Source organism: Amblyomma maculatum, chromosome 1 (genome assembly GCF_055883805.1).
Source record: "Amblyomma maculatum isolate TAMU_Amacu chromosome 1, ASM5588380v1, whole genome shotgun sequence".
Taxonomy (NCBI): Eukaryota; Metazoa; Arthropoda; class Arachnida; order Ixodida; family Ixodidae; genus Amblyomma; species Amblyomma maculatum.
In genome coordinates this window covers 158679792-158705263 of record NC_139344.1, presented here as the reverse complement: position 1 = coordinate 158705263, position 25472 = coordinate 158679792, and the positions used below count along the sequence as shown (strand labels likewise).

The following is a 25472-nucleotide window of genomic DNA, read 5'->3' as shown; positions in this document are numbered from 1 at the left end:
CCCCAGTGAAATTTCTGGAAGCAAAGTACACTTGCCAAAACCATCACTGAACTTGCCCGTTCAACAAGAGCATACAGGAAAAGCACTGCAGCATGCTTTGCATCATTTCGATTTTGCCAGTGCATTGGAAGTAACTACAAATATCTGATGAACAACCAGTCACAGCCTTATGCCACACTAGGCATGAGATGCCCATAATATTATACATCTCTGCACTACGATGCAAATCGTGCAACACACCATATGAGAATGTTGGAAGGCAGGCAATTTGTAAATATAACTTTATTTCACTATAACAGCACTTTGATGCAAACACCCAGCGACATCAGATGGAGTCTCTTACTCTTTGGTTCGTATTTAATCATGTGCAACGCTTTGCAAGGCCCACTACCAAACGAAAAGCGCTTAAGTACATTGTACCATAGCCAAGAACAAAAGTGCACTACAAAATAGCATGTCAAAAGATATTTTAGGTGAAGTGCCAAATTCTGTGGGAAGCTTTGATGGACACTACAATTCATAGTTGCTGGACTTTTGATACTAAAATTTTTCAATGAGCCTCATCTGGCAAGTACATCAGCACAAGCATGGATGCAAATAAAAAATAGTCAGCATTGAAAAAGTGCAAAAAACGACCACTGGAAAAAAAGAAAAAGTTAAGTTTCAGGGGAGTAAGTTGTAAAAAAGCTATACAACTAGTACTCTGAATTATTACAGAAAGCAGATGAGACTAGGAGGACTGTATAATCGTAGAAAGCAAAATGGCAGTGTTTCAGCAGATGTAAAACACACATACAGTAGTTCAAAAGCATTCACTGATTGACACAAGTATTTTGTTTAACTTGCATACACAAAAGCATGGCAGGCCATGAATGTATCGCACTGAGAAGCTGGAACTTTCCCAGGCAACACACGTTAAGTTATGCAGAGACGCTAGAAACTGGGTAGGTTTAATTAATTTTTATTACAAACCTGTCATTGAACTAGGAACTAGCTGTAGAAAATGGCGTACAAAAGTTGTTCGCTTAACTTTATCAGCTGGCAGGCCTTGCCAACAATACCAACACGTACTGCCATATTAGCACATACACAAACAAATCACCCTCTTATTTTACTTTGCAGCTTAATAAAGCCAATTCATTTTCAAGTCAAAAAGTGTGCTGTCACCAGAAACAACCAACAAACTGAAGCACCAACATTTCTGGAATCGTTCTGAAGTAATCAATAATTCAACATTAATAAACTCTGCATTTAAACTCCATTTCAAATCACTCCCACACAAATGGCAACTATCAATGTGCATCTTTTCTTCACAAAGAAATTGTGTATTCCATCGGCCTATTTTCGATCACATAGATAGATGGCAGTGGAGCCCTTTCCTCACAACTGAATTCATAAACTCTACATTCAACTCTATTTCAAATCACTACTCCCACATAGTTGGCAAATAGCAATGCACATCTTTTTTTTCACAAATATATTGTGTACTTCCCTTCCAATGGCCAATTTTCAATCATGTAGATGGCAGTGGGTGCCTTTTACTCACAAGTGAATTCTATCGGCATTTTGCTTCCTTTTACCATTGTTTTACTCGGTGTGAAGATCTAGTGGCTCATCAAAAAGGCAGCACTTTAATGAAGAAAACATAAGCAGACTCCAACAGCTGCCTGTACAATGATGCCTCACCAAAGCCAGCTTCTCATTAGGATTCACAAACAGTTTCACAATGCACCACCGAGCGAAGAGAGAAGACACATACACACATACACACACGCACACCAGCAACACCTTCTAAAGGAGAAAAAAAAAATCGAAGGAAAGTCATGTGACCACAGTCCTTCCATCAACTTCTATTCCCACAATTGTCCCAGTCTACAAGATACTGCACTTTTCCATCCTCACGTGTGCGTTTGGCCAGCAAGCTGAAGCGGCTCTTTGAACCACTTGCAGCAGCCTGGGTGCTCTGAAGTGCCACCTTCCACCGCAGTGGCCCTTGGCCTGAAGTGCTATCTACGTCTGTGCCACTAGTGCTGCTTGTGGTGCTGGAGCTGCTTGTGGTGCTAGAGCTGCTTGTGGTGCCTGTGCTGCTGGTGCTGCTCATGCTGCTGCTATCTTCTGAGTCTGTGTCAACAGTACCAGGCTGCAATTTCCGTTGAGAGCCACGCAGTTTCAGCTTAGCCGGCTTGAGTGGCACTGTGAGTATGCGCTTTTTTGGGGGCCTCCCAGGCCTGGGTCTTGGCTGGGGAGGTGGAGGGAAGAGCACCTCATCCCGAAATGGGTGGTTGCCATTGTGAAAGTCTCGCAATGGTGGTATGAAGGCATCCAAAAAAGTGCGGTCCTCTCCAGTACCCAAGCTCTCGGCTTCCTCGTCACTAGCAAATGGATCATATAGAGCTCTACCATTCCGATTCGATGCCTTGTTCCGCCTCAGACCGTTTGGGAGCTTGCAGAAACGACGGGCATTGTTCTACAAAATAGTGAAAAAAACCATCAGCAACAGGTACATATCACTGCCTTATGAGCACAAGAAGGGCAGACCAAAAAGTACTGCACTCCACAAACAGGGCTAACAGCATGCAGAATGTCTAGCAAACTCCTATTTTAAAAATCCCTGACTTTTCCAGGTTTTCCAGATTATTTCAGTTCAAATTGCCTGACGAGTGAATAGGCTAATAAATGTAGCTGCTGATGATAATGGTCTGGTTTGTGGGGTTTCAACATCCCAAAGCGACTCAGGCTATGATGAGACGCCATAGTGGAGGATTCCGGAAATTTTGACTGATGATAATGAGCATAAACAATATTTGTTAATCCTATTCTGCAATTTAACAATAGTGGAAAGGCTGTCATTAGTACTAATGGCCATTAAGAACGTCAAAAGGTTAATGAAAATTAAAAGTGCACTGATGCCCGAGCATTACCAATGGTGGCAATGTCCACCTGAGGCACCTGCACCACCCTATCAACGAGCAGCTTGTGATTAATCAGCATTTTCAGCTTGGAGAGCAGACCTTTGTATCAGAATGGCGAAACACGTTTCAGAAGAATTGACAGGATGGTTAAAGAATTAGATGGTTAAGCAACTAATTTTTCAGTATCATGCTGTGCCGGTACTAGCCCATAATGCCTTGGCACTCTGCCAAGGTCTCACCCCCTGTAGCAGATTGTCTAGGCTATGGAAAGTGCTGAAAAAAGCAAATTAAAAGAGCTAACACTCTTCCTCTCTCCAAAAGAAAAAAAAAAGCAAACAAATAAAAAGATACAAAGAAAGGAAAACAGAAGGAACCATGCTGCTCCAGCCAGCATCCAAAGTGCACTCAGCTGGGTTTGAATTACTGCTGTGCAGCCAATAGCCAATATCTCTGCAGGCTGGTAGTGAAGCTCAAGGAACGAAGCTAGATCCCAAACAGAAGTGCTGTTTGGATCTTTATTATCACCAGCTGGACTATACCCACTGCAAGACGTAGACTTGTCCCACATAAGGTCCAACTGCAGACCATGTCCTAGTTAACCAGTTGGAGGAGGCAAATTTTTAGCTCACATGGCACTGCAAGCCTAATGTGTCTGACCTCAGCCACTGAGCTTTCGTGTACCAGAAGCGCTGGAGCAAGACAAAAAGTCTAAACTAGCTGAAATTGCAGTAAGGATTAAGCAGCTTTAAAATGCATTGAAAATCTAGCCGGGCAACCAAAATTTTGAAACCCATTTGAATTATTGCAACTCTACTGTATCTCATCCGACTGGCCAGCTAAACGTGCAATACTCCGAATAGACGCATTCTAGTTAGGACACACTGTTTTTTTTTTTTTCTGAAAGCAAAGGGCCCATTTACTGCTGAGAGAATTGGATTTAACTTTCCCATCGTTCAATTGAAACTTAACATGTGCAGGTTGGGAAGAATCCTGTGATAACAGTCTTGAAGAGACTGGTGGCGATGCTACCTATGCGAATAGTAATGTGCGACATATGCACAGCCCAAAGGGGAAAAAAAAAAAGTATCTATGCAATGACGCAACTGCAAGGCTAGCATTCAAAGAAATGGAGACTACAGGCAATTAAACGGCACCTCATCTTGCTTTGCACATTTGCGTGTCGCTGGCTTACTAGCAACAAAATGTACGCCAATGGTCCTGTAGTTTTAGATCCCAGCAGGATGTATACTGTCAAGGTTAATGGAGGCCTGCTCTCGCTCCATTTAACCCTTGCCAGGGAAAGTAACTGCCAGTGTGAGTGAGCCAGGTAGACCGGTACTGATTTGCACAAATTTATTCCCATACACTGAGCTGCATGCGTCCTGCCAGAAACAGGCCATTCCATCATGAGGCACATACACATACTGTCTCAATCGAAACAACCACAGTAGCCTAGATAGGTGAACTACGCATACAGGTCAACCCCCCCTTTCAGATGGCTGGGTTTGAAAAAAAAAAAAAAGAAATGCTGGCTTAAACTTGGCGACACTTTCGCTTTTGCATATAAAGCCGCGTTCAGACTATGTGTGCAACGCACGTATAGTTTGTAAGGATCGTAAGCGTAAGAGCAAAAAACGTAATGTGCTTGTTCAGACTGCTGTCGCATTGAGCGTAAGATGCGTAACGTCCGCAACCAGCGTGGGCGTAAATGTCGGAGGACCCGCAACTTTTACGACTAGCACAGATACGTCTGTTACGCGCAACCAATGCGCACAGCCGTTTCTGTTTTCCCTTTCCGGTCACGGGGCTTCCAGTCCTCCCAGATTTCGTGCGCAAACCAGCTAGTAGGTGACATCATGGTTTGGTTTGTGGGGTTTAACGTCCCAAAGTGACTCAGGCTATGAGACGCCGTAGTGGAGTACTCCGGAAATTTCGACCACCTGGGGTTCTTTACGTGCACTGATATCGCACAGCACACGGGCGCCTTGCTTTTCGCCTCCATCGAAAAGCGGCCGCCGAGGCCGGGATTCGATCCCGCATCCTTGGGAGCAGTAGTCGAGCGCCGTAACCACTGCGCCACCCCGGCGGGGCAGGTGACATCATCCAAAACGCTCCTGCTCTGCTGCAGTGTCTCGGCTCACCGGTGTTTTGGTGTTGTGTCAGTGATTGTGCCTGTCCGCAGCTTGATCATGTGCAGTGAGGAATCTTCTTCGGTGTGAAATTATCAGCCTCTCATAAAAAAAGTTCGGCAGAGGCCGGTTCTCTACTACCAGTAGCTTAAATAGCACAGAGAAAAGTGCAAAATGATGCCTGGCTGCAAATTGCCAGTGCGCTGAGTAAAAGCAGTAAGTGGTTTTTCAATCCCTTTTTTTCATGTGCAAACAAGCTCTCAACAAGCAAATGCTGCCTCTAGTTTAGAAAAACGAGGTTATGGAGGTGGCGGATGCAGGTTCATAACAGTGCATTCTCGCAGTCCATCGGCTTCGTCGACAAGTTAGGGAACAGTTGGCCTGCAGCGAAAGGCCGATGCGGGGCGACGGTGCGGTCGGGCCGCAGAACGGAGCTGGCGCGGACTCAAAGAGCATTGGGGAAGCACGAGGACGGAAGCTGGCATACAAAACCACTGTCGGACCATGCGGACAGGCATGCACTATCGAAGAAGATTTGGCAAACCCACATTCTTCTATTATTGGTCCGTCTGCGTAGGTTGAACGCACGGACGATGATAAGCTCATTTTGAGCTTGAAGAGCCTCGACCTCCGCTATCAGCCACTTGCTAACCGGCGCCATGTTGAGAAATAATAGACCCAGTTGAGCCAGAGCGGTGATTGGCCGATCATAAAGAACGTATTTTACTGAACGGCCCAGTGTAAACATGCGCGGTCGCAAGCTACGTAAACGGGAGTTCTAGCCACTATGCGCACTGTGATAAATACGATACTTACGATGGATGTGCACATAGTCTAAACGCGGCTTAACCTCCAAAAATCAGCTTTGGTTAATAGGTAGCTGGCTAGGCCAACAATGTACAGTAGTTGTAAATGATCTAAACTTTCGTGAAGCTTTGTAAATAGTGATACACAAAGTCTTCATCTAAGAACATCCTTGAGCATTCGGTCCCTTCACCGGAACAAAACATAATGTCAACAGAAATCCTTTTGTCCTAACGTACATTACTTCCGTACTCTGATTCCAGTTCAAGGTCCAAGGTAATTTTACTCCTCATAGCAATACTCCACAATCGCAGAAACAGATGCAAGACAACTGCTAAAATGCTGCACTGCACTCAAAGGTGCACAGTGCATGCCAAGGATGACATTCAAATTCTCAGCAACTCTCTATACTCTAGCCATTGCTTGTACAAAAATGCAACTGACCTTCAAGCGAACATCCTGAAGACTATTTTGCTTGCTCCTTTGGGGGCCGTTTTCTCGATTACGGTGTCCCCCAATGTTCTTTACACCAGCCTGCTTGAACATACGAGAACTGCAGAAACATTGAAAGACAGAAAGCCACGGTAATATGTCAATGCCATTTTTCAGAGACAATCATCTGAAACATTGTACGAAAAAAAAAGGCATTCATGCAAAAATGCAACACTGCAGGCAGACTAATTGCGGAAAAATAAATTTAAGCTATAAAAAGCAGCAAGCTCGAACAATTCAAGATGGGCAAGTAACCACGAGGCAGCAAAGTAAATAATCAAAACACAAATCACACAAAGCAGCTGTTCTATTATAATGAAAGAAATCCCAGTTGTAATTGTAAAACAAAAAGGTTAGAGGATTTAGAACGCTTTTCAAAGAGATTGGCTATTTTTTTCTTAGAAGCAGGATGCCTTCACTCGCGTGCCACAATGGGCACCACACCTACAACGCGACATAAGTGCTTGCTGCATAGTGATGTTACAGTGCTGGTGCAGTGCAGACAGGAAGCAACAAACTGTGTCCCTTGCTGCATATCAAGGCATGGCAAAGGGAAAGAAAAGGTCTCCTTTTTCAGATTCTTAAGAGCAGGACAGCCAAAATAGGTTTTGCCGCGCCTCTCAAAGCAGAAAAATGTGCACTGAAAGTGTGATTGAAAGTTGTGCCGCAAAATAAACAACTTAAATTGAAAGGTTTTTGCGATGAGATTTCAGTATACAGATGTATAGCATGTGAAAGATCGCAAACAAATTTCTCTATTCAGGAATAACTTCCATCATACAGCAGTTTGTGCTATCCACAGATAATGACATAAGCCAACAAACTTCAGTGAATATCAAGCATTGCAAAGCAAGTCTTTCCCCTCTACACAGGTTCAGACTGATCTAGCCAATGCACCCCACATCCAAGTTCTTTTCCAAGAAAAGTGATAGCTAGGCAGGCTGAAACAAGAAATAAGCATAGTGTGCCTTTGACCCATAACTAAGGTTTATTACAAATAGAAAATTCTGAAGTATATGAACAAATAAAACAACACTTTTGCAAACAACACTTTTGGCTGGCTGAATATTTTTTTAAAGCTTTCAGGTATGTTGCATGATATAAATTTCGCACACTTGCTTTCGGTGCAGCCTTCCCTATCTACGCGCTAGCAGCTCGCTTGGGAGCATACTAGCCCTTAAGTGCGTTGCAGAGATGTGCAGTGAGCTCGGTACATGAGAGCAGCGGCAAAGGCACTCAGTTTAGGCTGCAAGCATGAGAGGTGTTGCATAGTGAAACGCTGGATTTTTTGTGGTGCGCCGACAATGGAGCCATGCCGGCGTGAATGCATGTGCAAGTGGCGAGAACGACAAAGCGCGTACTGGGCACGAGGAGTGGAGAGGTGACCATGTCTGGAAACTAAGATATTGAAGAAGGGAGGAGAACAAAGGAATGGCATTCAAGCGTAGAGGTTAGCAGAAAACTGATGTCTGGTCTGTGCTGCTAAGAGGCCTCTCTTGGATCACCAGTGCAAAGCTGGCCTGATTAAGCCTTCAATGTGACGGGATGCCATCAACGGGTCTGGTGGTGGTTTCAAAAATTGGTTATGCTGCCGCTGCCAAGTTCGTGGGGCTACTGATGCAAGTCCACTGTCGTTTCCTCTGGGATCCTCTCTGCACCTGCTTCCACCTGGCACCGCTGCAGAAAAAGAGGGGGAGAGGGGCTCTTCATAGAGCGATCCTAACGCAGCACCGCAGATGTGACTCTCACCCAACTGTGTCTGCAGTGGATACAAGACATCCCTGCCTTTTCTAGGACATTCCTTATCCGGTGGACGCTTTCATTTAAATTGTAGTGTTGTGCGCATTTTATGTGTGTTTTGCTTTAAGTGTGATTTCTTATTGGAGTCCTAGCCCTTTGTTGCATGATAAAAGGTTGTGTGGAAAGTGCAATTTTTGGGTGTTTTCTGTCTTTTTGCATCCAGAAAACACCAAGAAAAAATTTCGCTCCTTTCAAAGTGTTATTTCCATAAGGTATAGAATGTCCACTACCGTGGACATCATGCACCCGAGCTCCGAGGGTGGAAGTTCAGAGTAGCATTCTTTTTATTCAGCAGTCAGGGTTTGCTGCTGCACACATGGAGGCGTGAATGCAATAGGCTAAATGTGGTGTTACTCTGTCTTACAAAACAGAAATAGACACTTTTGCCGCCAACGCACATGTACACCTTGCACCTTCCGCAGAGATATGTAGTCTTTCTCTTCCTGTCGCTCATCTCACATCATTGAGCAGTATATGCCTGTTGACTGCGAAAACGACACAGACAACATGCACATCGTTGTGAACAGTGCTTGATTTCACAGGTGTCCTTAGTTTCACTGTGGCAGAAGCTGCTTGTAGGTCCACAGAAAAATCAGCTTCATCAGCTGTGGCAATTGATTCGTCTTTTATCAGATCTGTCCCCATCTATAGCTTGAAATAACAAAGTTGGATGGTGCGCTCTGCTGTGAGACGGTGGTAGAAGAGCTATGCATTGATAACCGCCAAGTCTAAGCAAAGAATGTCACATTTTGTCGACTTCGGTATCAGATAATTTTTCTCTGCAGCCCGCTGCAGTCGACTGAGAACAGAGTAGTAGTGCATAACACAAAATAAAGACATCAGAAACCATTTCTGTGATGTTATAACTGACAGAGCATGGAAGAGGCTTAAATGGCCCCGTATTCCGAGTTTGCGTCGTTATCGAAAGTGTCGCTATCTCCCCGACCTCGAGTCATCTGATTGGTTGAAATGCCAGAACAGGATGTTGACACTACTTCCTGTTCCGTAATGGCAACATGCGGTTCTGGCGTTTCAACCAATCGGATGACTCAAGGTCACTAAGATCGCGACACTTTCGATAACGACGCAAACTCGGAATACAGGCCATGTTTTGTACGGGCGGTTTATCCCACCATGCATGGTGCCCACTTTAGTGGATATTTTACAAAAGTTCTGAAAAATTATCTTCGCTTTACTCAGCCACAGTACTTATAGTACTTGTCTCTGAGTGCCCCTTGTATCGCTTTTATATAATTATATGCTTCAAATTATAAGTAAAGGTAAGTTATAAGAAAATGATTGCAGACTGACGTCATTCATTCGTTCGAGCAGGATGCACCCATTATAAAAAATCGGCGGTATTGCGGCACCACCTAGCGGCGCCACACAGCTTTTTTATCCACTGTTGTTACCAGTATGCACATGGGTATCTCTAATGCGCTGAACTTTTTCGAAAAATCGCAATTTGTCCATTGTAGTGGACAGCATGCAACAAAGGGCTAGCTTTAAATTATAGAAATGGCTTCGCCTTGTTTTGCTTCATATGTTTGTGATCTTGTTAGAACATGCTTGCGTTAGCGCTCCCCCTTTGTATTCCGGGGCGCGTTCACAAATTCGCGACAATTTGGCATCCACGACAGGACGAAGCTGTGGAACTTTATTTAGGGCTGTCAAGACAATGAACACATTGCAGGATTTAATTGCGCTGGGTAAGGAGTTGGGGTAGGCAGATGTCGGGCTGCGTTCATGGGTTGCTGCTGAGCAGGAGAAGGAATGGGCTGCGCAGGCTGCTGAACGCGTGCATGTGAAGTCACAAGCAGAGGCTGAGGAGCGTAGATTGCAGCATGCGAAGTTGCTCGAAGAGGCTGAGGAGCATAGACTGCAGCTTCAATCAAGACTCGCAGAAGCTGGTGGAGGCAATCGAGAGCCCACACCGAGACTCAAGAACGTTTAGCCCACACAAGTTGGTCCCGCCTCTCGATCACAGGGATGACTTGGATGCATACCTTAAATGTTTTAAGCGTACTGCAGAAGGGCACAGCTGGCTTAAGGAAAAATGGGCTACAGCACTGAGTATGTGTTTGACTGGGGAAGCTCTCCGTGCATTCAGTCGACTGTCTCCTACAGAGTCAATAGATTGTGATAAGGCAAAACTAGCACTGCTCCAGCACTTCAGGTTTACAGCAGGCTATCGCGAACAGTTTCGTGAAAGTAAGCTGCTTCATAAAGACACAGGCAAGCAATACGTGGCCCGCTTGCTCAGTTTTTTCAGTCGATGGGTCGAGACGTCAGGTACGGCCACGACGCACAATGATTTATGTGACTTGGTGGTGGCCGAACAGTTTGTGAGGAATTGTCATAGTCGTCTGGCGATTTTTTTCTTCGGGAAAGAGAGTGCAGGACGCTAGATAAAATGGCCGAGATGGCAGACAATTTTCTAGAAGCCCAGCGGCAAAGAAACTTGCCTTCGTTCACAGAGTCTTTCGAGGTGGGCGTCCCAAGAGAAAAGGATGTTCCAGACCGCAGACAGTCAAGAAGGTGCCTCATGTGTAACAGACCTGGACATAAGGCTGCTGATCGTCGTTTGAGGACAAAACAGCTTTATTGCAGTTATTGCAGAAAAGAAGGACATGATGCGAGTTCCTGTTCATGTAAGCACGAAAACCAGAAGCAGTCGTCCTGTTGTGTTCAGCCAGAGAGTGTTGCGCCTGAGAAGGCGTCCACAACGGAAGGCAGGCAGGAACCAGCTGAGGAGAAGCTTGTGATCAGATTTGTCCACAAAACATCTGCAGATGTACCAAACCTGCCTGTGCTAAAGGGAGAGCTTTAGGGTTTACCCATACGTGTTTTATGCGACACGGGGAGCAATACGGTGGCTGTGCAGAGAGCCCTAGTTCCTGACACCGCTCTCACCGGCACCACGTCCACGGTGTTCCTAGTTGATGGCAGTAGTATGGAAGCTTCCGAGGCAGAAGTGTTTATTGCTTTCCCTTACTTCACTGGCATGGCACTGGTGAAATGCATGGAGACGTCATTGATTGTGCGACCTGATAAGTGGAAATATACCGGAAGCCCGTGAGCCATCAGATCCAGTAATTGGAAGAAACCTAAGGGTGCCGCTAAATCATTTCCTAGCATAGAGAAGAGCAATGTGATCAACGTAAAGGGAAAAAGTGAAGAAGGCCTAAAAGTAGTGTTGGTCAGAAAGAAAATTTCCGGGCAAGGAATTAACAAGACTGCTTTAAGTGTCGGCCCCATGCAGTTCACTAAGAAAAAGAGCAAAGGAAGGATGGACCATTGAAGGCATATTGGGTGAAAGTAGATAGTATTCCATGGTAAGCACTGCACTTCTCACTCATATTTGGTCAACAACTGTTTGCTGTATTGCCTCTATCATCTCGCCTCCGCCAGAGAGGTCGACAGCTAGCACTTCCATAGTACTTCCAAAGTCTTGCAGATCGCATGTACTAAACCTTGCTCATGTTAGCCCACTGGCGGGGCATCAAGGCGTTAAACAGACTACAGATCGAGTTCTTGCAGAATTCTGTTGGCCAGGAGTGCAGGAGGGGATTAAGAGATATTTGAGGTCGTGCGACACCTGCCAAAAGATATGTCCGAGAGGAAAAGTAGGGAAAGCTCCGATGAGAAGCATGCCTCTTATCGAGACTCCATTTGAAAGCGTTGCTGTCGATATTGTCAGTCCACTGTCATCGACATCGGCGAGAAAGAATTCTTTCTCGTCCGCAACCATATATTCTCACTCTCGTCGACTTCACCATCTGGTATCACGATGCCGTGGCTCTGCCTAAGATAGATTTAGCAACCGTGGCAGACGGTCTGGTGGAGATATTTTCAAGGATAGGTTTTCCGAGAAAACTCCTTTGTGACCAGGGCTTCTGTTTAATTTTTGAAATGATGAGGGAGCTCAATGATCTGCTGGCAGTGAAACATCTCAGCACGACTCCTTACCACCCCATGTGCAATGGGATGATGGAGAAGTTTAACGGCACACTCAAGCAGATGCTGCGGAAGCTTAGTCAGGAGCAACCCAAAACTTGGGATCAGTATATCGCTCTGCTGCAGTTCGCCTACAGTGGGGTACCGCAGGCGAGTTTGGGGTTTTCTCCATTTGAGTTCATTTTTGGACGAAACGTGTCCTCAGAGAGATCTAGACAAGAGAAAACCTGGGAGGGAATATGAAGACGGTATACGGTTACACGCTCGACCTAAGAGAGCGTATCGAACAGACCGTGCGGGCAGCACATCCAAATTTCGTGCGGGCTGAACTGTCTCTGAAGAGATATTATGACAGGAGCAGTAAGAAATGGCATTTAAAGGTTAGCGATCGAGCCCTCATTCTTTTGCCGAGTAGCCATAATTAACTCGTAATGCAGTGGAAAGGTCCCTTTGTGGTTTCTAAAAAGAAGAACAAGGTAGTTTAGAGCGAGGTAGGCTATTGGATCGACTTGGGCAACACTGAGAAACTGTTCCACATTAATATGTTTAACACTTTCCTGTCCGTGGGAAAAGGGGTGGTTTTTGAGTGGTATCATTAATATTTTTTTTTCTTTAACAAAACTTGCTTGGTACAGGAGTGGCTATTATCAAATTGTAGGGGAGGAATTCCTCTTCACAGTGATATTAGTGACAGTCAACATATTTATTGAATAAATGATGAAAAAAAGAGCTAACAGCAAAAAATTGTAGTAAAAAAAAAAAACACACAAAAGCATCAAGATTGCTTAATAATTTTTTTTTTTTTTTTTTTCAGAATATAAATTTTTTACAACAGGGACAAATGCAACATTGCAGCAAATTCTAGCTTTCTCTGTACAGTATTCGCTGAGTTAAGAAAGAAAACAGACGTTGAGGTCGACGCCTGGCTGTCCTCTAGCGGAAAACACGACTCCCTTCGCTGCCGGCGGCAAGTAATACTACCCAAAAGGCGTTGTCAACCTGCAGATAACAGTTGTGGCCTTCAGAACAGTGAACTCTTCTGAACTGCGTGCAGCAAAAGCGGAAACTTTTGGGGAGTGAACGCGAAACTTATCGAGGCATGGCTGTCGACCTTCCGTGTTGGTTTGACATACTTTCGCTGTCAGTGCTAGTCTGAAAAGCTGAATTCGTCTTCCGAGTCATCACTGCTGTTGTTCGCATTCAAAAATGAGCTCTCCGATGCGTCAACTTCTGCGGAAGCACCAATTTCCACGAAGTAGGAGCGCGCGACGTCGACACCATGATGTAAACAAGCGTCGATCACCTGACTCCGGAAACCATCTGGAGGAGCACAGCACGGCGAAAAAATTAAATTAAAAGCAAAACTAAAAGAAGAGAGAGAGAGAGAAAGAGAGAGAAGGCAGAGAGGTTAACCAGGAAAGCTTCCGGTTTGCTACCCTGCACTGGGGAAGGGGAATGAGGAGTTTAAAGGAGAAAGATAGAAGAGAATGATAGGAAAGGTAAGGCGGCGAGGAGCACAGTCACAGTTTCTCAATCTCTCTTGAAGTTTGTGTCTCTCATAAAACACATAAGTGCTTTGAAGGCTTTGCCGTTAGACGCCTTCTGTGGCCATGGGCCGAGGATTTTCTCCTCTGTGAAAGGACGGCTGTCAAGATGGTCCAGAGCCGAACGCAGCGCATGTCTTTCTCTTGAAAAAGCAGGGCACTCGCAAAGGAGATGCTGTGTGGTCTCTTCGCAGCCGCATCTTTCGCAGTTAGGGCTATCCGCCATTCTCATCACATTAGCGTATTTTCCTTTATTTCCCATTGGGTGACGCCACTTGCCAAGGAGCGCTTCGAAAGCGGGAAAATTTGAATAGTGAAACAATCAATAGCGGGTGCGGACAGGAAAGTGTTAAAAGATACGAAGACCGTGCACCCCAGGAGTCTGTGCAGGCGCCATCGTTTGTCGTAATTGAAAAAGGTGACTCGGAAGAACAACTGCCTACCTTTACCACTGACCATGGTGAAGGGATTGAAGCCGTGCAGGTCTCACCCGATCTCGATGACAAGAAGCAGAAAGAGATATGTAGTTTACTTAAAACGTATGAAGACACCTTTTCCGAGATTTCTCGTAAGATTAATCTAGTGGAGTGCCAACTTAAGCTCGTCACTTCTGAAGTCGTGAATACTCCGCAATATCTGTTACCTTTTGCCATGAAGGATGTGGTTGAAAAAAGATAGACCAGATGATAGGGGTCATTGAGAGTTCAAAATCTCCCAACTATTTCTCCCTCGTTTTCATCAAGAAGAAAGGCAACACTTATCGCACTTTCATCGACTTTAGATGTATCAATGATATTCTTGTGCCTGATGCAGAGCCCATTTCAAGAACTGATGTACTTACCGAGGTGGGAACTAAGGTGTACTTCTCGAAATTTGACCTGGCTAGAAGCTACTGGCAAGTTCCCTTAGAGAAAGATTCAAGACCAAAAACAGAATTCTCGACCTAATCTGGTCATTATCAGTTCGTCTACATGCCCTTTGGCATTAGGACCGCATTGGCTATCTTTACAGATCTCATTCTCATTCTGTTGCAGGACATAGACAATGCTGTTCATTACATCGACAATGTTCTTGTAGCGAACTCTTCCTGGGAAGAACATATTTGGACTTTACACAAGCTGTTTAACAGGGTACGTGAGGCTGGCCTCATGATCGAACCGAAGAGGAGTGAGATCGGGGCCATTAGCATCTCTTTTCTTGGGCACCAGCTTAGAGAAGGGACAATCTGGCCGTTGTAAACGGTGGTACAAAAGCTCGTCAATGTGCTGCTTCCGAAGACCAAGCAAGTGCGTTCATTTTTAGGGCTCGCCGGATACTACTATGATTTCATCCCTGGCTATGCCGATAAAGTCCAACCGCTGGTGGAAATGACATCCAAAAATGAACCCAGCCTTGTCTCTTGGACACCACAGATGCAAGCCGCTTTTGACTAGCTCAAGAAGGCACTAAGTTCTAGACCCATGTTAAGAGATCCAGTTCTTAGTAAGCAGTTAGTGCTTTGCACAGATGCTTCCGAGGATAGCATAGGTGCTGTTCTCCTACAGGAACATGATGACGTTCTTCACCCGGTATCATACACGAGCCGACAATTGTTACTTCACGAATGCTGCTGTTCAGCGATCGAACGCGAGTGTTTGGCGATAGTCAGGGAAGTAGAGAAATTCCACATATTCCTGTACGGAACGTTTTTCGTAATTCAAACTTACCCCCCACCCTTACAATATCTGACGAAAGCGAAGCACTTAAATAGTAGGATACTGCGCTAGAGCCTAACATTACAAGAGTATACCTTTCATGTAGAGTACATCAAGGGGTCGGAAAACGCAGGCGCTGACTGCCTGAGTCTGTAAAATGCAGGAGGGTGTTGCCTAAACAGTTCTATTATCCGGTGTTTACAATGGTTATCTGTACAATGGTAGGGTGGTAGTTTGTTTATTTTGTGTTTCTCTTATTTGTCGCAGCGTGTAAATCTTGATCTTTGTGTTACAAATTTGTGTGCATCTATTGTTGCTTTGTTTGAAGAATTTTGTGAAAAGTACAGTCAAGCTGATTCTTTAGCTGGGCCACTAATGGTAAAATGGGTTTCGTGCCGAATGCACTTATGCCTAGTAGGTGCAGTCCATGTTTTTTACTTACATTTCACAATGTGATGTGCATTTTATGTGCGGCATAGAACTTGTCTCCTTCCCTTGTGAAGTGTGGTGTGATGTGCATGACATCATTTAAAAAAAAAAAGAAACCTATTGTGAAGAGGGGGCATATGTGAGGTGTTACGTGGTTAAATGTTGGACGTTTTGTGGTGCGCCGACGGCGGAGCAATGCCGGTGTAAGTGCACGTGCGAGTGGCGAGAACGATGAAGCGGAGCGGAGAGGTGACGTGTCTGGAAACTAAGGTATCGAGGAAGGGAGAAGAACAAAGAAACAGCATTCAAGTGTAGAGGTTAGCAGAGGACGGATATTTGGTCCGTGCTGCTAAGAGGATCATGTGCTTGGATCACCAATGCAAAGCTGGCCTGATTAAGCCTTCAGTGTGATGGGACGCCATCGACGGGTCTGGTGTTGGTTTCAGAAGTTGGTTACGCTGTCGCTGCCAAGTTCCTGGGGCTACCGATGCAAGTCCACCGGCATCTCCTTTGGGCTCCCCTTTTGCATTTCAGGATGCGTTCACAAATTCGTGACAAGCGGTATTGTACCATGTCATGTACATTCTTTTGCCTTGCAGCTTGGTGCAAGGAAAAGGCCAGTCATCGCTAATCAGTGCTTGACATGTCACAGTAGAGCAGATAGTTCGAATTCGACGTCGTTGCCATTGCATCACATCATCACTGAGCTTCATGCGCATCTCTTGTACTTATTTCAGTTTCGCACGGCACCGGACTTTAGAAAAGAAGTTTTTCTTCATTTCAGAAACTGATATGGCATCGTCTTGTTCATGGCTTCGAACTCCCCATTGGGACTAACCACCCAAATGCAATAATTTAAATGCTAATTAGTGGTTTTAGATAATCAGCTGGATATTTAGAAGAGTTCTGCAGCATACTGTGTCTAATAAGGCAGAGACTTTGTTAATGCGAATATATATATAATATACAGTCGAACCCGGATAATTCGAATTGTGGTTATATCGAACGCACCAAACATTCCCTTGAAAATCCCATGTAAAAGTATAGGAAAGCTGCGTCGTATATCGAACTCAATTTCACCGGTCGTTCGATATATCGAACTCTGCACCACGCATTGGACGGTGCGCCTTCCCCAAAGATGGTCGCATCACCCTCAGCCGTTTGCCGCGTGACGTTTTCAAGCCACGCGCGGAAGGAATGAGGGAGCACAGATCGGCGACGGCTGGTCTAGGGCAGTGCCGCGCCCTTTCCCCAAAGGCGCGCATCTGCAGTGATCACTTGCCGCGCACCAGCACGTGACGTTTGCAAGCCATGTGCGTGAAGGAACAAGAGGGAACCAATGCAGCCGTGGTGTTCGGCAGAGGGGGAAAACTCGATAGAGCGAAGCGCAAGGGTGTGCCCCCTCTTCTGCTGAGATTTATCTCTCCCCTTCCTCTCTTTCTTTCCCAGTCTTCGTTCGCAGCAGCATGCACTACGCATGCGTGGACAAGCCAGCTCAGCCCGTGGTAGACGCTTCTCCAGTGTGTGTTGTGAACGCTCTGCGCGCGGCGGCTGACGTGAGTGTGTTATCGAGCAGAACGTCCATAAGCTAGGGCAGCTGCGGACGCTAAAAAGCGGCAGATCTTTTTTTTTTGCAAATTTTTTTTCTTGCTGTCGTGCTGACGTAGCGTTGCTATGGCGGTTGGAAACAAGAAGTAGCATCTTTTTTTTTTTTTTTTTTTTTTTTGCGAGAGTCGTTCATTCTTGCATTTATGAATCAACGAAAGCACGCGGTCAGCTGCGATCATGACACCGGCTTTTAGCCCTGTTCGCTTCAAACAGCATTTGCTGCTATCCCGCTTTCCAATGGTTTTGTGGCAGTGAACTACGCCAGTCTTAAGTGCGGCGCGATAAATCGAACCAGGCTTGTGCAATCAAGCCATCACAGGCACTCTGCCAAGTTCGCTCCCAGCCATCGCAGGAGCTATGAAAAGTATAGCAAAAAAATAAACACGCAGTGATGTTATCGCTGCACAGCGTCCTGGCGCGCTGCCAATAAACGAGCTGTGGATGCGATGGTCGAAACGAAGAAACGCACCACCGACTTTTTTTTTTTTTTCAAATTCTGGGGGGCAAAAGTGGGGAGTGGGTTCATTATGAGAGCAGGTCGATTAAGCGACAAATACAGTATCATTTTTCACGATCGCAAGTGGTGCCTCAAGCCAATTTCTGTATATCGAATTATCGATATATCAAACTATTTCGCGATCCCCTTCGAGTTCGACATATCCAGGTTCGACTGTATATTTTTTTCTTCAATTTTGAACCTACTATATTTCTTAAATGACTTGAAGTCTTTCCTGAAATACCTGCATATTGAGGCCTTGAATGAAGAATCCCTACTTCGATATGTTTTGTACGTTGACCCCCTGCAGCATGTGAATTTGGCGTGATGGCTGGCTCATGCCGGAATGAACTTCTTAAAGCAATCTTATGTAAACGTGGGAATCAAAGAATGCAAACTTAACACCACAGAATCGTCGATACCTACACAAGTCAAGGACACACCACTTTTTTGGAGGTCAAGCAGACACTGTTTTTGAAGAAGCTGCAAAAGGAAATAGTGTTTGTAACAAAATGGCACAACTGGCATGGCTGTCCCACTTTTGCATTTCCCTACTTCATGCGAAAGTTGTGGGAGAAGTGTAGCATTCATGGAAGAGCATTAGCTTCAATTTTGATTTCACCCAAGTTTTTCAACAATATTTTGGCACAGGTGTGGTGCAAAAGCAAGCAAAACTTTGACTCTGCAGCAGCATATACACCAGAATTTTTCATTTGGCACTACTGTTGCAGCAGTTCTAGCACAGGCCCAGCAATAAGGTGCTGCATGAGAAATTCTTTCTGGACAGTGTCATAAGCTGTGGCAACATCAACGCTGCCTGCAAATCCTCCCCTAATCGCCTCCTGAAAGACTTCGCATTCCAGCTTGAAAGCACAAATCTTTTTCTGCCCCGGAGCTACCACAAAGAATAGAAAAGTTTTTGGTTGCCCTGAAAGGTGTACAGATGCCAAATTTTGGCTGCATGTTTGGTTGTTTGCAATAATGCATAAGACATTACTATGAACAGATCCCCACATGGTATTTGCCCCCGACCGTTAAATAATTTCACAGCCGAAGGACAGCTCTTCCATCATTTCTTATTTTTTCTTTTGAAACAGGCTGTCTTAAGCACTTTAGTGATGTGTCAGAGCGAAATCATAGCTATTGTACTGTTTCGAAAGGCTGCCCATGAAATGCAAAAAAAAAAAAAAGAGAGAGAGAGAAAGATGAAAAATAAAGATGTACGAAGTGCATCTACTAGTGAAGCACCTGCATCCCAAACCCAGCACAACACAACAGCAGAGCTGCCAGAAGCAACTGGCAAATGTTAGGCATGTGCACACTTGTAGAGGGAAGATAAATCCCACTGGAACCACACAAATTTGGCAACAAGGCGAGAGAATTCTGCCAAGGCCATACATAATATCCTGACTATTTTATGAGCAGCAAAGGAGGACTGCTGCTGAATTACTGTTCACAGGTAAAAAGCACACCACGGAGAAGAGTACAATACAGTTGCACCTCATTTGCACATATCAGCTTGAACAGCACATGTGAGCATAGCTTACACTCCCGCTTCTACGACAGTGAACTGAAAAACACAACATCCAAAGGTCTATGATTATATATACATGTAGCCCATTGCACCCTACAAATGACTCTTCCCCTAATGCTGGATAACATGACCTTCAAATTTGCATTCATAAGTCACTAAAGAGTGAACAAGAATGTACTTTATACCTCGAGGCAGCATTAGGAAGTGGCTCTTGTGGAGGAGGTAAAGCAGGTACGGCACTCTTCTCCTCTTGTGGTGCAACACTTTCTCCAGGAATTGGAGGAGCTGTTCGATTTCGAAGCCCCCATAGCGATGTTCGCTTCTTAACCTCTTTGCCAGACTTGAACCTTTAGAAAGAGAAAGAAAACCAGATCGGCATTTAGAGGGGGTCACTACCCATTTGGCACCAATAAAGTTGCCCAAAAATAGGGCTTATATATCCTTGTACAATTTAATTTCCACAAATGTTGGCCAAATAAATAAATAAACAAATAATCACACTAGTTTTCCACTGCCTAAAGTTGTGAACATTACGTCGTGTATCGTCCATGCTAAACCAGCACACCTAAATCAGCCACTTTAGGCACCAACCATCAGCACACAGCAAACAACAGACTTCTGCTATTCCCGGAGACTCTAAGGCAGTGCCAGGATTTTTACCTTGGAAAGGAGCCACATAATAAATTTTATTGCGTAGGCAAGGGAAGAGGGACAGGAAGCATGCGGTGTTTTGCAGCTTTGGTTAGTATTACAGCATCCTTAAAGATATCAATTTTGTTGGGTTAGCTGCTCCTGGCCTGGCACTGCCATAGCAAATACAATTTCTAAATGTCAAATAAAATGGCACATTTTAGATAGCAGCTCAGTTTTATTGTGATTATATGTGAGAAAAATTCATTTTATACAAAATTTGCCGCATTGAATATAAAAAATAAGTGGCTGATTAGTACATGGTTAGGGAAAGCATCATCCTGTCAACTTCTTGTTGTAAACATCAGGTTTTTTCTCCCTAACCACGTAGACTAATTTTGTTTCTCAAACATGCAGTGGAATGTGACGACCCAAATTTTACAACAGATTGGCACGAGCTCAGTGAATCCACTACAGAGGTGATGCATTAAAAACCTCGACTATCTGACAAAACATTATGCAAGCCCCGCTTTGTATGATGGCCTGCAGGCACTGTCCGAAATGGGAGATGATGGTGGAGCACTTTTTTGGCAGACCTCACGTCATCCCAGGGTGCTCGTAATTATTATCAAGACAGACGTGCATGCAGGGGTGTGATCCAGTGCATGGCAGCCTGTAGTGGCAGTTCTGGCATCAGCTCTTAGCTGCGCGTAATCAGTGGTTATCGGTGCGTGGCAGCCCACATCTAGCCCAATTTCTGCACGCTTCGCTAACGAGGGCATTACGGAAAAAAATTTTACGTTTATAATGGCATGAAGTTATTGCATGGGCAATGACAAGATTATGCGTTCTGTGGTGAGTAGTAGCTAGTTCAAAAATGCTGTGGAACTACTTCTACCACCGTGGGTGAGGCGTGTTCGTCCAGTTGGCTTTTTCAACTGTGATCTCGTAAATGCACAAAGGTAACACAGAGGACCTTGGAAGTTTCAAGGGCCAAATGAAAAAGATTGCATGCACATGTAACAAACTGCTTCGCACTCGCTCAAGAGTCGGCCAGTTATATTTTACAGCCTGCCATGTCTAAAAATTAGTGTCCTTGCAGCGCCTAGAATGACATTTTTTTAATGAGCACCGTTTCACGGGTTGAATTCACGGCCAAACTGGTCGCCTTTCAATAGAAGTGAAACGCAAAAAAAGCTTATGCATGTCCCAAGGTGACTCAATCTATGAGGGACGCCATAAAGAATGGCTCCATCTCATTTCAACGATCTGGGATTCTAACGTGCACTGACACTGCACAGTACATGACTGCCATGCTCTCCGCCTCAAATCAAACCATGGCTGCGCAGCCAGGATCAAAACTGGGTACCCCAGCTCAGTAATCGAGCGTTTTAACCACTGATCCACTGTGGTGGGGTAATAATAAAGTCAACATACCTTCACCTTTATTTTTCCAGCATGCAGCATGGCTTTTATTTCATCTGCCTGGCTGCTATAACGCCCCAAGTGTACTTTACTCTACTACAGTGGATCAAAAGCTGCTCATTGGACTTCTATGTACAGCCCTAAGCCTGGCCAGGACCTGGTACTTTAGAGGAGCATAGACACCTACCTTCTGGGTTCGTGTTTTATCCTTTGTAATGTTATGTAAGATAGTACTACACATGGATCACCATGTGACACTCACCTATAACCACTGAATAATTTAAAACCGAATTTCTTTTCTTACCTGCTTCGATTTTGGTTTCAACAGCCGAGTGATGACTGTGACGTCGAAGTCAAGTCTACATCACGTGAGCGCTCAAAAAACAGCAATATAATCATTCCCTGTAGTTTGAATTCACTACAACGCTAAAGCCAGCCTGCCTCAAGAACAGGTATCACAAAAGGTAAGGAGTCAGTGATTATATCGCTGTGTTTTCATGTCGCGCGCGACGAAGACCTGATTGTGACGTCACAGCCATCTTTTGGCTCCTGAACCCGAAACCGAAACTGGTGAGAGAAGAAAATTCGATCAGGTGGTAACTGCATGAGGTGAAAATCTTTGGTGATCCGTCGTGCGACGCCAAAACCTATCGTAGCCTTGTCCCAGTTACACTATATCTCACTTCTAACAATAAACAGCATCAAGTACAATAAAACACTGATGAAATTTCTCGTAACGTATAGCGTAAAAAAAAAAGTGACAGCGCAGTGGTGCGCTACTATTACACTGAGATTTAGACTTGCATTGTAAGCAGTAACAATATCTAGCAACATTAGCCTTTTTTTATACTCTGTACTCCTTTGAGGGGACACACTCGATACTCCTATACTCTGTACTCCTTTAAGGGAGCGCAGGGCTCTTCATTGGCCGAAAACCACGAAAAAAAAAAGCGAAGTTTTGAAAATGACATTTTGAAAACCTACAGCCCACCTCCTACACACCAACCGATTTATTCACTCCCTGGGCGATTAATTTAACTTTATAAGGTGCAAACGAACTGAATAAACCCCACCTCTATTCATTTTTGCTGATTTTCTCACAAATTTTTGACAGTTTGCTAGTTCACAAGAATGATATCTATGCATCTAGAGAAGGAATACATAATTTTTATTGCAGCACGCTCCTGAGTGACTAAACTATACAATGTTGGGAACAGATTTCTGAATTTGTCCTCGCTAATTTTTTTTGTGCACTCTAATTTAAATGGCTCATAAATAACATTTTTCTACAATTAAAATTCAAAAAGTTGTAAAATGACTAATATTGCCTCAATCGAAAAAGTACTTCCTACGCTGTATTTCTTATACTGTATACTATCTAGCCACACGTTAATGATAGTTTTCTGATTAGTGGTTCCTCCGCTATTGTTTCTGTAAAAATAGGAGTGAAAATAGTGGATATTTTGAAAACTAACTGCTGTATCAGAAAAAGTAATTACATATTTGAAATCAGCATAAAAAACTCATTAAGATTGCATTTTAATTGCACTTAGTCCAAAAAAAAAAAAGAAATATGTTCCAAGATTCCTGTCCCCCTCTTACACCTGAGCCCCAGTCCAGGCCCACAACTTCATGCCTGGGCCAGGCCCTGCGAAACAGCTCGTACCTCGGCCCAGCTCGGCCTGTGATTTTGGGCCAGACCGAGCCCATGCATTGCTCTTCCAAGAGTGTCATTCACAAGACAAACAGCTAGTAAACACGTTTTCTTTTTGTCAACACCCCCAGTATTGAAGACAGGGACCATCAATAATATGCATTTAGAAATGAAGGCAAAGAACAATGGAGTTACCTAGAAATGTCCCTGCACAGGCACTCATAGATGTTTATTCGCCTTTCACGGACAGAACATCGAAAAATCTGCTTGAAAGGGAAGAAAAACAATGCGCAATTTATTACAATACAATAAGCAATATCGCAACCTGCTGTGAAGCACAACAGCATACAACAAAAGGGTACGTACATCAGAAGGCAGCTGCAAAGCAAGCCATATAGAGTTGAGGTACGGAAGAATGACTTCATCTAAGTCATAGTATTTTTTACGACGTTCCATGACCAAGTTGTACAAAGTCAAGTGGGTAATATCCATCCTGCAAATAGAGTCCAGATAAGAGTCAAATAGGGCAGTAGCCAGCATTTAAAAAATAACCACCATCCTCTATAGAAGTTCTTTATTCAGCATAAGTCCAACCATTGAAAGGCAACATGCTAATTTTGCTTCTCAGCATTTTCGGTATAGCCCAGCACATTAATCTCCACCAAGTCAATGGCCCAAAATGGAGCGTGGCTGTAATATCAGCAAGTGGACACAATCTGAAACAACTTTCCATTGAGCATAGACAACGGCTCACAGCTCATGTTCAAGAGGGTCCCGATGCCCGCGAGCCATGTGCACACAGCACTACATGTGACCACATCAGTGCTTGGAGATTAGTTTGCCCCCTTAAATTGCTAGTTATTCCCTGCACAGGAGAAATATCATTTGAAAATACAAATAGCAGTTAAAGTTGAAGAATAAGACCCTCCTGCTTACTAAATGGCCATTCTCTTACACATATCCATAATGCATTGAATTTCCAATAAAATATTCAATAGAACTCATACAGCTGTCACACAAGCACTTTGGACCCCGCAAATTCCAATCCTGCTTTAAGTTCACAGCATGCTTGATGTACAAAGCTACGGCACATTCCTACCTGATCCCCATCAATGAGTTGGCCATATACTGCAAATAAATAAGTTTGTAATAGAGCAAAAGCAAACAAAACGTCTTCTGATAAAAAAAAAAAAAACTACCACGACTACAAAAGTATGGAAAGCATCATATACTAGTGGTCCATGCATGTGGGTGCTGCATTCTTGGTGCATGCTTGTTTATTAATCATGGTATGTGAAGCTAATTCATATGGTCTATGAAAGATAGCGTAGTGGAGAGCTGCTGCAGCCCAAACGCTTAAACTGCCCTAAATAAAATAGGTTTTGAAATTTTAGTTTTCACATTGTTGTAGGTTAGGTTTATTTTTGTTTGCATTTTATTATTTCCCAAGAATAAGAGCAGCAGCATTCAACCAGAATCGAAAAGCTTGACTGAAGTGAGGAAGTGGCTTGATGCCAAGCAGAACCTGGTTTTTGGTTTTATCGAGAGTGAATTGTCTGCGTAACAATATCAGATCTGCATTAAATCTGATCCCGATTGACTTGACCATGATTGACAGTGCCTGTGTGACAAGTGGTATTATGTTTTATAGTTACACTGCCTGTGTTATAAGCAGTAAATGAAGCATTAAGTTCCTGCACAACAAACATCCTAGGCACTTGCAGAAAGCGAAATCTTCAAGTGAACACCTAATTAAAGTTAGTAAAGGTTGAACAAACCAAGTCAGCTGCATCCGCTTGACAACTTCTGGCCCATTATTGCACACAGAGCATGTAAAGTAATAAAAGCTGTCGCCATGTAGTAGTGGGGTTTCCAGGGCCTGGATGCATTCTGAAACATAAAGGTGTGACTGTAATAACTGATTCCAACTGCCACTTTTCTGCATCATGAAGTGAGGAATTGTGCTACCGCGTATATGATCAGTGATTGCGATCACGGGTGGTGTGGTGCTAGTTATTTGCGAGCAGTATAAGCAGCATTAGCTCAAAACATATTAATGAAAACTTCATCAGCCCTAGAGAGCTTGGGGGTGTCAGCAAGAAAACTCTGAGGGATGGCATCCTAATGCTGGCGGCAACTTGCATTCCTGAGGTGGTTCAATCGAAACCGTTGGATGGCAATGTTCCTCTGGTCTCATGGAGCTTTGGGAGCCACGCAAAGGATGCCCTTGTCAACAGGGTCCACAGGAGAAGTGGAAGTAAGTACAGTAGAATTCCTTCATTGTAAAGTGGGACCAGCAAAATCTTTACTATATCAGTTGTTGGTCACGACATGGGTCTAAAGATGCTGCCTGGTAATTAAATG

General features: G+C 44.2%; 1 protein-coding gene across 2 annotated transcripts in view; it reads right to left on the bottom strand.

Annotated features, from left to right (window-relative positions):
* Nucleotides 1-267: 267 nt before the first annotated feature.
* Nucleotides 268-25472, bottom strand: part of Pcl (polycomb protein Pcl) — a 117964-nt gene continuing 92759 nt past the window's right edge. For both annotated transcript variants that reach the window (XM_084589446.1, XM_084589447.1), the window contains exons 12-17: nucleotides 24887-24998; nucleotides 23475-23601; nucleotides 23304-23371; nucleotides 19585-19746; nucleotides 6290-6398; nucleotides 268-2467 (exon numbers count right to left, since the gene is read on the bottom strand). In XM_084589446.1, the coding sequence (XP_084445572.1) occupies nucleotides 1844-2467; nucleotides 6290-6398; nucleotides 19585-19746; nucleotides 23304-23371; nucleotides 23475-23601; nucleotides 24887-24998 (1202 nt within the window). In that variant the 3' untranslated portion in view covers nucleotides 268-1843. The remainder of the gene's footprint in view (nucleotides 2468-6289; nucleotides 6399-19584; nucleotides 19747-23303; nucleotides 23372-23474; nucleotides 23602-24886; nucleotides 24999-25472) is intronic.